Source organism: Salvia splendens, chromosome 6, assembly GCF_004379255.2.
Source record: "Salvia splendens isolate huo1 chromosome 6, SspV2, whole genome shotgun sequence".
Lineage (NCBI taxonomy): Eukaryota > Viridiplantae > Streptophyta > Magnoliopsida > Lamiales > Lamiaceae > Salvia > Salvia splendens.
Genome location: NC_056037.1, coordinates 17,942,668 through 17,955,609, shown reverse-complemented (window position 1 = coordinate 17,955,609; position 12,942 = coordinate 17,942,668). Strand labels below are relative to the sequence as shown.

At 38.4% G+C, this 12,942-nt stretch overlaps 1 protein-coding gene and 1 long non-coding RNA gene across 2 annotated transcripts; both read left to right on the top strand.

Annotated features, from left to right (window-relative positions):
• The first annotated feature begins 6,633 nt into the window (after nt 1-6,633).
• On the top strand, nt 6,634-10,443 carry LOC121806523 (tubby-like F-box protein 7). The gene is made up of 4 exons (XM_042206587.1): nt 6,634-7,088; nt 7,395-7,482; nt 8,978-9,107; nt 9,691-10,443. The coding sequence occupies exons 1-4, from the start codon at nt 6,684-6,686 to the stop codon at nt 10,271-10,273; spliced, it is 1,206 nt and encodes a 401-aa protein (XP_042062521.1). The 5' UTR covers nt 6,634-6,683; the 3' UTR covers nt 10,274-10,443.
• A 1,102-nt stretch (nt 10,444-11,545) lies between these two features.
• LOC121807467 lies at nt 11,546-12,343 on the top strand. The gene is made up of 2 exons (XR_006051823.1): nt 11,546-11,874; nt 12,020-12,343. It is a non-coding gene; the product is annotated as an uncharacterized LOC121807467 (long non-coding RNA).
• Nucleotides 12,344-12,942: the final 599 nt, after the last annotated feature.

Below are 12,942 nucleotides of genomic sequence, written 5' to 3'. Positions count from 1 at the left end.
TCAGTAAGGTATCATATCGTATCAAAAATTACGGTATATCGAATTTTTGGTATTTTTCTAATATGATAAGACCAGTATTTTGGTATTTTCCCCACCCCTAGGTAAGAGAACTTCAAAATGGGAAATATACATGTTTGTGTACTATTCATATGACTTGATTTTCTATTTACCGTGTTCGTTCCCCATTAAATGTCTCATATTTCTTTATTTGAATGGACCCCAATACATATCTCATTTGATTTTTAGGAGTACTATTTTTAATAAGTGGACCTCATATGCCACTAATTTATTTTATTAGCAATTATTGTGAATGAAACAGTTCTTTCACGTGTTCTAGGAAAATAATAATAAATAGTTAAAGTAGAGAGCAAGTAAAGTAAGAGAGAGCTAGTCCAAGTGTGGTTAGCAAAAACACAACTCACACACACAAGAATTTAGTAAGAGCTTACTTCCCAATTGGTAATACCACCCTCCAATTCACTCACCAATATCACTTGGAACAAGGCTTAGAATATAGTGAGGGTTGGGTTCACTCGCTCTCAATATCCAACTTCCCAAATGTAAATGCTAAGAAAAATCAATCAAGGTATACATGTAGCAAATATAACCAAGTAAGTAAAGCCAATCAAGCATGTGAAAGTAAGGTTCAATGCCTAAGGAAGCTAACAAACAAACTTAGTTGAGCTGAAAATTTATGTAACTCTTGACTGATCTTTAGAAATTGTTTTGATATTGATACTCAACCCCAAAATTGATGAAACTTGGTAGATAACAAGATTGAAGTTTAGAACGTGAGAAAAATATTCCCAATATAGCATATTTTTTAGATGAACCTCGATTTCAAGTTTTTCCCAAATAGCTAGGGCACAAAATAGTGCAACAACTTCACCCATTAATTTGACCTATGAAAAGATGGGATTTTTGGATGTAATTTTGTAGGTAAATAGTTCATATATCAAGGATAATGCACACCAAAATTTAGGTCAATCCAATAAAAATAGACCAATAAATAAATATAGGCTAAAATAAGGAAATAACAAGGAAAAGGAAAGAGAAAATTTCATAAAGGCGAGTAATCAACACATACTAGGAACCTAGGCTGTAGATACCAAATGATGAAGATTTTTATGATTGAACCTCCCAAGATATGACCTAATTAGTGTTTGATTCCTATTTTAACCCAACTAAAAAGGATAAGGTGGGTCTAGCCATAAAATCTAGATCCCAAAAGGATTTGATGGGAGGATAGAAATAGAAAGGTGTAAAGAGTGAGGAATCCTTCTTGCGACCTAAGACCTCCCACAAGAAATGAGGGCTACTTTCACCAAGACAAACACTCTATTGACTCCATAATTTATGGATACAACCATAAATGCATATCTTTGCTTGGCCTAATTTATAAGATAGAATCAAGCAACCAACTAGTAGGAATTGGATAAAATCTCACAAAAGAAATGCTCCATAGGAGTCCTTCTAACATTCAACTTTCATAATCTAGGTTTTAAAATCTCACAAATGAGTATATATAGGTGGGATTGAAACCCAAGAAAAAGCCTTAAAATGGATAAATTTGGGAATGCAATGCAAAACGCTCGCCCGAGCTTTTCCCATGCCCCATTTCGCCTGACCGGGCAAACTCTCAGCCCAAATCGGCCCAAACTATTCAAAACGCATGCTCGAGCATCTTCCGTGCCTCATTTCGCCCGATCGCGCGAATTCTCTAGACTCGTCCTCTCTTTTGCTCGGCTTTAATAAATTAGCCACAACTTTCTCCACCAGACTCCGATTGAAGCATGAAAGATACTCACGGGAACCTATTTCGAAGACAAAGACATTGGTGGTCTTCACACTGCCACATCATCAGCACTACAATTCTCCTGCCACATCAGCTTGCCACATCAACTGGACATCAAATAGCCCTCACATAGCCTTCACACTACCTATCCACATCACTAATAACAATTATATAATTTAATTTACACTTGTATCAACATACGGAATTTAATTTACGAGACAAATACGGAAAATTCGAATAATAATATTAAAATTTAAAAAGTACATTACTTTTAAAAAAAAGTACAATAATATAAAAAAAGTACAAAAATTAAAAAGTACATTAATTTAAAAAAGTAAAACAAAATCACTCATCGCCGCCGTCCTCGTCTCCGTCGTCGCCCAGCGCTTCTTCACCGTCGTCGCCGCCGCCTCCGTCGCCACCTACGCCGCGGCTATTCCCCCCGGTGTCCCTCCTCATCGCCTCCAATTATTCACGCTGGCTCTGGAGCAATACACGAAGAAAATCCTTCACCTCGGGGTCCACCGCCGCTTGGAAGTCGGCTAAGGTCTTCACCATTTGAGCGCGCGAAGAATTTGAGCTGCTCGGTAGACCTGCCGAGGGGGGATGCCGAATGGACGTCCTGGGAACTCGGGTTGCCCCCCCCTCGCAACCTGCTGCGCCCGCCTTTGCCCAACCGGGAGAGGTCGGCGACCGAACGACCGAGGAGTCGGGACCTCCTGGGCCGTCTCAGGGAGGTCTGACGAACCACCGCTGCTGCCGCTATAATCTCCGGTATAGTTCAGTCTCTGCCTCTTCGGCCAGCCAGTGTCGACGCCTGCCCGGAATTTCTCCGACTCGTTGAGCACAACGTAGCAGTTCCAGTAGGTGAACTCATAGTACTTCTTATCCGGATCGGGGTAGGCTCTCTCCGCAATCCTCCTGCAGTCTTCCTCTGTTTGGCCACTGGTCTGCATGCGGAGGGCGTTGGCGTACAAACCCGAAAATCGAGAGACGCCAGCCGTGATTCGGTCCCAGCACTTCCGGACCTCCTCCCCGGTGCACGGTCTCCCTTCAGGGCAAAATGCCCTGTAGGCTGCGGCTATCTTGGCCCACAAGTTGACGATCCTCTGGTTGTTCGAAACCAGAGGATCGTCGCAGATACTCACCCACGCCTTGGCAACCGCAACGTTCTCCGCGTCTGTCCACTTCCTCCGACCCCGGATTTCGGCTTGGGGCTGCGACGACTCGCCGACCTTCTTCGCCTTGCCCTTCTTCTTACCCCGCCCTACTCCCTGGCTTTGAATGAGAGTTTCCGAAACCTCGTTAATATCAAAACCCAAGTCCGCTAAGGAGAAGGTCTTCGTATACTGTGCATCCGTTGGGGTCGATGTGTGCGAAGAACCGGTGGAAAAATCAAAAGTCGGCCGATAGGCGTTGTCCCCCCCGTGCGTCCCCTGCGCCGGGGGAATCATCTGTTGCGCCGGTGGCATCATCTGCTGCGCCGGTGGCTGCATGCCGGGTGCCCACCCCGGCATCATCTGCATAGGGGGCTGCATGCCGGGTGCCCACCCCGGAATCATATGCTGCCACGGGTACATGTTGTAGTACCCGCTCATCGGAGGCCAACCACCTCCCCCAGGAGCCGGGGAAGTATGGGACCCTGCCCCGGGAGTCGGGGGCGTCTGAGACCCTACACCGGGAGGCGGGGGAGTCTGAGACCATCCCCCGGGATTAACTGGAGTACCTTCGTAGTTGTTCTCCATTGCTCGTTATTGATCTTGTATAGAAAGTAAGGTAGAGAGAGAGTACTCGTTAAAACAAGTGGTGCGAATGAAAATGAGGTTCAACGCGCGTATATATAGTGTTTTCGAAAAACAAAAAAAAAACAAAAAATTTAAATCCGACGCCGGTTTGGCGCCGATCCGGGACGCACAATGGCGCCCGTGAGGATCGGCGTCGGAACCGGCGTCAGCGCGGGAATCGGCATGGCGACGCCGATTTTGACGCCGATTTCGCCCACGCCGGTTCCAATGGTTCGGCGTCAAACCGGCGTGAGCAAAAAATCGGCGTCGCGGTGGTGATGCCGGTTATTGGAGATGCTCTGAAGACCACTTGGACATCATTTCAATAGGCTTATTACTCTTGAAATCCAGCTACGGCTGAAACGTTTGACACACGGTTCCCATGATTTGTATCACCTAGGGTTGTTTGACCTAAACCTAATACATCTCGAGAAAGAACCAACAAAAAAACCCGAAGTAGAGCTTATAGATATGCTCGACTCGACAGAATAATAACTAATTAACTAATTCCATAACTAAATATCCAAAAAGAGAATAAATAATTAAATATAATAACTATTTCAGTTAGTGTACCCAATTTATGTTTTCATTTTTGAAACATTCTCAATTTTATTATTTTTCTGTTTAGTATTCGTATTTTCTATAATAAACTAGTACTCATTTAGTCCTAATAAATATTCCATTCATCCCTAAAAAATATACATTCTTTCCTTTTTAGTCCGTCCCACAAGAATATGCACTTTCTAATTTTGAAAGTCTTTTCTCTCTAATAAGGTGAGATTCATTCTCCACTAACAATATTTTATTTACTTTTTCTCTCTACATCTCTCTTACTTCAATAGGGACGAAGGAAGTATGAAATATTTAATTTTCAGCACGAGATTTTATGTAGTGTTATTTTGTGAGTAATGAAGAGAGATAAAAAAGTAGACATAAAGTTATTTCTATTTTAAGAAACGTTTCATTTCTAATAAAACAACAGAAAAAGAAAATGTTTCATTTCTAATATGGGGAGAGAAGAACTATTATATTCTAGTTAATAGTAATTTTTAAGAAGTCCACCCTCAAGTTTGAACGACTCTTTGTTCTCTTCTAAAAGCAATCATCCGATAGACCAAGATATACCGCACAAATTTGGTTTGACCTTTTTCTTATCGGAGGGATCATGATAGACTTCCATGATACAAAACCGTTGAACGTTGTTTTAACTAAAATCTATATACGTATATGTTTATACGCGTTTAGCAATAATATAATAACAAACTTATATAACTGATGCTTTAAGAATATAGTGAACCATATAAATGATACCTAATTTTTTACTTTTACATATAAATGACACTTGATCTTTATTTTATATCATTTTTGGTATTACATGATAAAAATAATCCTAGATACAGAACATGTGATATTTTGATTATGGATGACATTTTTGAAAATTTCAATTAAGTAATACCAAACATGAGAATTATTTTTTCTTCCTTTCTTATTTATTTTTCTTCTTTTGTTTCTTCTTCTTTCTTTTTTTTTCATTTTCTTCTTTCTTTTTAGTATTTTATATTCTTTTTTCTTTCTTTTTTTCTCCTTAATTTATGTTTCATCTTTTTTCTTTTCTCTTCTTTTTCTACTTTCTTTTTAGTGTTTTATACATACATCTAATTGCATTCATAATATAAATCAAGAACAAAACACCTAATTAAATTAATTATTTAAAGTAATTAAATCAATTGAATATTTGTTATTAAATTATTTTATACTGAAACACCTAACTAAAAATATTTAACTCTTTATGAATACAACTCACAATTTTAAATTTTTATCAAGACTATATTAATTAATTATCATTTAGTGGATTATAAAATAATAATAATAATTATATAATATTATATGATTATTTAAATAATTATACTAAAATTATTTATTAGTTACTACTAACTTTTATTATTATAAAAATAATATTATTTTAATAATTAAATATAGTTATAGGAATATGATCAAATGCAAACTCTAAATATTGTACAAACTCCAAAACTATGATCTGGACAGTTAAAAAATGTCAACAAATTATAAAATAATAGCAACAGAAAATATCAACACCGTGTCAACGGTTGACACCGTGCTGACATTGTGTTGATATTGTATTGACATTGTGTTGACATCAAAATCTTGAAATTTTACACTATGTTGATATTATGTTGAAGTTGTGTTGACACTGTGTTAAAAAGTTTGGAGTTTGTACAATATGCGTTTGCATTTTATTTAGTTATAACTATAAATATAATTAAGTCTATTTGAATGATATTAAAAAATAAATTAATTATTAATTTATAACATCAAAATAATAATATTAATATTGATTAATAATAATAGTATTAAGAATGAGGACAATTGGTACTAGTTTTATGCATGCGTGTAAAAGTCTCATTTAAACAGTCATTTTTAACAATAAATAAATCTCTACAGTTCTTTACTTCAGCTATTCTATAGTATAAAAGTTCATCATACGTGACAGCATAAGTATAAATACTTTTATTTTGACAAAATTAGGATACCAAAGCATAGCTGGGGTTCGGCCCCCTACTAATAGAGGTTACAACATGAGTTGTAAACGACGACGTAGAGGACTAACTAGGGATATCAATCCGGCCAATCCGTTCGGATTGTCTGGCCATTCGGGTACGGACTATTCGGGATATGATTTTTTCAGGTTATAAAAGTTCAACCCTAACCCTTCTGGTTACGGGCTTTCCCATCGGGTTATTCGTGTCAATGCTTATTGAAAAAATAAAGCTGAGAAAGATATTGCCCCTAATTGAACTCAAATCTGGGCATTTCAAGTAAAGTGAACGGGTCCTTATACAACAACCTATTTCGTTACGCATCTGTCCCACACTATAACACACAGACCACTTAAAAAGTCACACGTACCTGACTTTTCAATATTGATGTAAGTTTAGCTTACGACCATTGGTCAGTTATGTAACAGTAGTGTACCTCTATTATTATTACCCAATTTATCCGCCATATTCTGTCAACCTTCATCACATGGTTGCTTTTTCTCTGTCCTCTCTCTAAATATCTCTCTCTCTCTCTCCGGAATCGACATGTCACTCAGGCGGAAAATCAATCATCGTTCCTTCTTCTCACTTTCGAAATCTTATAAAGAATCTAAATCAACAGAAATCACATCCATCACTAGTAGTAGTAATCATGAGGAAGAGAAGCCAAGGGGGGAAAATCAGCTGCGGCATCAGCTGCGAAACGGCGTCGTGTCGCCTGGGGAATCGGAATCGGAATCGGAATCGGGGCCGTGGACGGGGATGCTTCCCGAGCTTCTGGCTGATATAATCAATAGAGTGGAATCGAGCGAGAATCAATGGCCACAGCGCCGAAACGTCGTCGCATGCGCCTGCGTCTGCAAGCGGTGGAGGGACGCCACCGCTGAGGCAGTCCAGACCGCCTCCCTCCGCCGCCTCGGCACAATTACCTTTCCCTCTTCTCTCAAAAAGGTCCATATTTGCAGTTTTCGTCTCTAATTGTTATGCTATTCAACGATTTTATCTTAGATTGTGTTGGTGCGTTCGTGTGGACGATTACGGTATTGTTGCAATAGAAGCGGAGGAGATAATTATAGCTAAATTCAACTTCTGTATTTCTCTAAAGTTGGGCATTTTTCATGGGGTATTATTGTGAAAATGATATTGGAGAAATCAATAGCCTTCGCCATCTCTTTCTCCTTGTAATTAGTATTTGGTATTTTTACTAATGAATGTGGGTAGAATTCATTTTCTGGAAATCCGATGTTATAATTGCAGCCAGGGCCTCGGGACGGTCCACTTCAATGCCTCATAAAACGCGACAAGAAGAATTCAACGTTTTACCTCTCTCTTGCTCTCACACCATGTTAGTAGCCTGCTTCTCAACTTTGATGTTTTAAAGATAACTGCCAAGTAATTATTATGACGAACCATGAAACACTTAATTTACATTTTGATTGGGAAATTGCCTTTCCCATATTATATCTCTCAGGGAATTGTACTTTTAGGCTCAAGGCAAGTTTGGGGGTTGGCTAAAGAATTTTTTCTGGTCTAGTTTAGTTAATCTCTAGAGTTGGTCAGAGAGGGACCATTATGAAATTTCTAAGTCAGCGTTGGTTGGTCAGGACTAATGCCAGTCTCTCTACTTAATATTTAAGTGCTTGTTGATTTAGTCAAACTTGAATATAGACGTCTACTGCTGAGAGTGGTTCTGTATTAGCTTCTTGTTTTCATTCTTTGATATCTCCTACTAGTTACCTCAAGTTTCATTTTATGAATTTCAAATGTGTTATTGTATATCAAATTGTGTGTGGGCTTATTAAGTCATACACAGGCAAAGCGTGCGCCAAAGAAGGGCTTGAAATTATGATACGAGGAGATGTAAACCACCTAGCTGTCCAACCATAAGATCGTCAGATAGCAATACTGAAACTCACTGGAAGTTGATTAAAGAACTTAAAGATCTATTTTTGGGAGAGAGACAAAGTTTTAAAAGAAAAATACAAGTCCCTATACTGTTACCAAACTCAATTACTAGGTGATCTAGTACAATTAAGTTGATAAATGTGCTTGAGGAAGTGTCATGTCTTGTCACCTTGAACTATCTCGGCTCCACTGATGGAGGCTGTTTATTGTGCTGAAAGTGCGTTGTAGTTTTGCAGCTATTAACATTTCTTCACGGCCTGTTCCTGATTCAAATAATTTCTTTTGCTATAGTAGAGTTGGAGGGTTTCTAGCTAAGCATATCTAACAGATCTAGTATGTTCATAAATATTAAGGTATTTATAGTTTAATACTACTACGTAGGTGGTAATCTTTGCTGAGTGTTAATGAATAGAGTAACATTATTTAACTCTTCACATGTTGAGTCTGATAATTAAATGGCCAAATTTAAGAAAGTTTTAAATAAAATTCAATTCAGGAAGAGTTTACTATTACCTCTCACTCTCTGTTAAGCTTTATTTTTAATTTTTTATTGAAGTTGATTTTGGAACCATTGTATAGAAAATGTTACCAAGCACCTTCTAACAGCTTATAAGCTCTCAAACAACCTTTAAGGATTTAATCGTTGCCTCATTACGGTAAATGTGATCCTCAAGTGCATGAGATGAATAGATAAGGGATGGATCACTGTCACTTAATTATATGGATAAAGGTATAATTTGATTTAAACTCTTAATAGACATGGATATGGCACTAGATGCTTTTGATCTTTGTAGGCTCAACTTAGTATGCCAATCGGACGTCTTATGCTCCATTTTAGCAGAAATCATGTCCACATCCCCTAACTTGTGTCCACTTATTTCTCAAAACTCTTTTACAGTTAAAAGCTCATATTTCTCTTTCTATTCCTGTGACAGCATTCACACACAATGGGAAGTTTCTCTTGGCAGCACGGAGATACAAAAATGGGGCACGCACCGAATACGTCATATCTTTAGATCCCAAGGATTTATCTCAAGGAAGTAAAGCCTATGTTGGAAAATTAAGGTTAGGATTTCCATCTGGTACTTCTGGGCATCCAGACAACCTCTCACTTCTTGCTGGTCCCACATTACTTTATCAGTTCATAATTTGATATGAGTGCTAAACAGTAGTATAATGCATTTGCAACTAAAAGAGTTGGTTCTTCTTGAGTACTGTAAGATAACTTTTTATTAAGGCACTTGTCTGGCTTTTGCTAAGCTCTACCTAGACTCCAACTAGGCACGGCTCCAGTCTACTTCCTAGCCACCCAACTCTTTACTTGTTCCAGTGTGAAATAACAATTTTGAGTTTTTTTGGTGATGCAGTGTCTTGTACAACTATTTTATTGGTGGAAGTATTTAATACCTATCTGCTAGCAATTTGATATGATTTTCACAAGTGGTTGAAACTAAAAGAATTCAACATTAGAAGTTCTTGTAAGTTTCATGCTCATTTATCTGATCACCCTTCACAATCCTCTTATTTCAATCTCCCCATGTATTTGGCACTCCTATTTGATAAATGCAATTTCTTGTTGGAATTTTTGTAAGAATTCGGCGTTTCTTGATGAGTAAGTAATAACACAGATTCACCTGCGTGGTGCCAGGTCAGATTTTCTAGGCACCAATTTCACAGTATATGATAGCCAGCCACCACACAACGGAGCCAAACCATCAAACAGTAAATCTGGGCGCCGTGTGGCAAGCAAGCAAATAAGCCCGCAAGTCCCAGCTGGAAACTTCAAAGTGGGGCACGTCTCGTATAAATTTAATCTCTTGAAGTCAAGAGGGCCTCGGAGGATGGTGTGCTCACTCACGTGTCCAGTCTCGAGTGAGCAGCAGTCATGTGACACCACCTATCAAGACCATTTGAAAATGAAGCAGCCCGAATGCTCCAGCCCAGGGCACACAATTTTGAAAAACAAGGCGCCAAGATGGCACGAGCACTTGGAATGCTGGTGCTTGAATTTCCATGGCAGAGTAACCGTGGCATCAGTGAAGAACTTCCAACTGGTTGCGACAGTCGATCAAAGTCAGCCCTGTGGGAGGGGTGATGAGGAAACAGTGCTGCTACAGTTTGGCAAGGTAGGAGATGATACTTTCACAATGGACTATCGGCGGCCTCTCTCAGCCTTCCAGGCTTTCGCGATCTGCTTGACCAGTTTTGGGACGAAACTAGCCTGTGAGTAGCACGATTTGTTGCGATTTCCGGGAAGTGTATGTGCTAGTAATCATCTGCTCATCGTGTAAATGTGGTGATTGTGTATGGGTTGTTAGGTTGTTACTTCAGAAATTCGGGTTTGGATTCATGATATCAGAACACAGTTTCACCTTTTTAATACAGGAAGCAGTTGTATATTTTACTGTGAATCAACCAAGGTATCTAAAACATGTTAATAATATTGATGTTAAAAATAATTGATATATTTTTTGTGTTGTTTACTGATATGACCGATTATATTGTTAGTAAAAATACGATAAAACTGGTACCAAAACATCTTAAATACTTTAACATAATGTTTATGTAATGAATTGATATGTTTTTGAATTATATTACAATAATATGCTTAAATGCACTGGAAAATGTCAATTTCATTTTTCTAGTGAAAAAGTCAATAACATTTTGACAACAATACAATTTTCGAATAGTACACCCTTCGTCCCATAAAAATTTATACATTTTTATTTTCGTCTGTCGCATAAAAATATGACATTTCCATTTATGAAAAGTTGTCTCCAACTGTTTACTATATACATCAATTTGTTTACAACTTATACCACTATAACTCATCAGTATAACTCATTAAACACTAATAATAATAATGTAGGTTCCATTGATTCACTAACGTTACTTTAACTACCATTCCTCTCATCTTTCTTACTTTACAACCACGCATTAATTTCCGTATAATTTCATATGCACATATTTTTATGGGACGAAGGGAGTATTAAAGACTAACAATACTTTAGTTTACTTTTTCTTTCTACATCTCTATTACTTTACCATTTATATATTAAAACTCGTACTCAACCAAAAGTGTTGTTGGACAGATGGAGTATGTGATTTTGGTTGATATTTTGATAGTATCGTATAAGTATGTCATCAAGCTATGTCGATGTTAATATCCTGACTGATTGCAGTATTAAAGCAAATCAACAGTTTAATATTTTATCCATACACGAAAATAGTCTCATTTTTTTCATTTTTAGGTGTCCACAAAAAATAGTACTCCCTCCATTCCATAGTAACAGGGGCGTTTTTCCATTTCCGTCCGTTCCATAGTAATAGAGTCGTTTCTAAAAAAGGAAATAATTAGGGCAGTTAATGACTAATGAAAAGATTTAATTAATGAAATCCCTTATTAAACTTAACATTAAAAAAACAAAATTAAAGAAATGGAAAATGAGGAACCTGCTCTCTCTCTCGACCTCACCCATTTGCAGCAGAACCACTCTCTCTCCATCTTAAACCCTACTCTCTCTCTCTCTCGGTCTCACCCAAAAATTCCATCAATTCCACCGCCGTTCTGTTCAGAGAACTCTAATCTAACGCGAAGATGTCACGGTCGCCTTCTCACGCCTCTGCCGACCCGGTAAACCTGCGATTCCCTCGGTGGTCAAACCCACGCAGCCCCCTCGCCGACACATCGGACAATTGGTGGCCGATCCCGCGATTCCCGGGACGGTAAAGATCTGTTGAAGAGCTTGAAGAGGAGCGGGAAATTGGTGGCCAATCCCGCGGTTCCCGGCACGGTACAGATCTGTTAACGTTGGATCCTAATTTGCCTCAGGTTAAGAGTTTCTGTGTCCCATATGAGTTGGAATCGATCAATTTTGGTTATTCATTACTCCTTATCTTTATTTGATTCAGTTCTCTGTATGCGTTTTGAGTCTGATTTCTTTTTGGTTATTCATTACTCCATATCTTTGGTACAGATCTGTTAACGTTGAACCTCCTTTGATTATATGTGCAACCATGTTCGGTGGGAGAAGGCTGGTGCGATGACAAATGTGTATGAGCTTTGTGATGTGGGCTTGAAAGATTTCAGTCTCCAAAGATTTCAGTCTACAAGTATCTATCTCAATCTAGATTTGAGACCCCCCTCTGTTCTAACAGGATGAATTGTTATGACTTGCTCATTTCTTGTTTTTTGCTGGTTGTTGTGCTTGGTTGGCTGTCTGTTTGCTAGTTGTTGGTTGTTGTGCATTATGTGCATTATTGGTGGATTTTGTATAGCAATTTGATGGGTGGGTTGAACAGGTTTTGCATTACTATTTCATGTCTACATACAAAATAATTTCCATTCAAAAAGCTTTAAAAAAATATGCATGATTTATGCATTATATTTGTCAACATAATGCAATACTCATGCAATCCTTTAGCTTAACAAAATCTAACATGCACTACCATTTTTCACTAAAAAACACATAATGTGCATTGCCATAGCTTAAACCTCTTCAGCCTCTTCAACATGCTCAACCCCTTCAACATGCTCAGCCCCTTCAACATGCTCAGCCCCTTCAATTACACCTGCCCCTCCTATCTGTTGAATACCCAAAGCTTGGGATATTATATGAAGCCCTTCAGTACAGCCCATAGTCTTCAAGTATTCAATGGTCTCAATGGCAAGGTCCACGGGAACTTCAAGATTGGTTGGAAGTTGGGCATGTCTCCTGAGGCTTGCCTTTCCCATATGTGGGATTTTGTATTTGTTTTGTCCCTTAACCTTCATTATCTCCATCATACAGCCTTGCAGAGATAGGAAAACATTATCCAATGTATGAGGAGCTAAATCACTGAAAGATTTCTCCACAGCTTGAACTAATTCATCTAAATTCTTGCATGCAGTCTGATGTTG

Bases quoted from the DNA above. Each gene is read 5' to 3' on its own strand.
- LOC121806523 (XM_042206587.1), top strand. From the start codon at position 6,684: ATGTCACTCAGGCGGAAAATCAATCATCGTTCCTTCTTCTCACTTTCG. The intron at 7,089-7,394 runs GTCCATATTTGC...TTATAATTGCAG, and splicing joins TTCCCTCTTCTCTCAAAAAG to CCAGGGCCTCGGGACGGTCC. The intron at 7,483-8,977 runs GTTAGTAGCCTG...TTCCTGTGACAG, and splicing joins CTCTCTTGCTCTCACACCAT to CATTCACACACAATGGGAAG.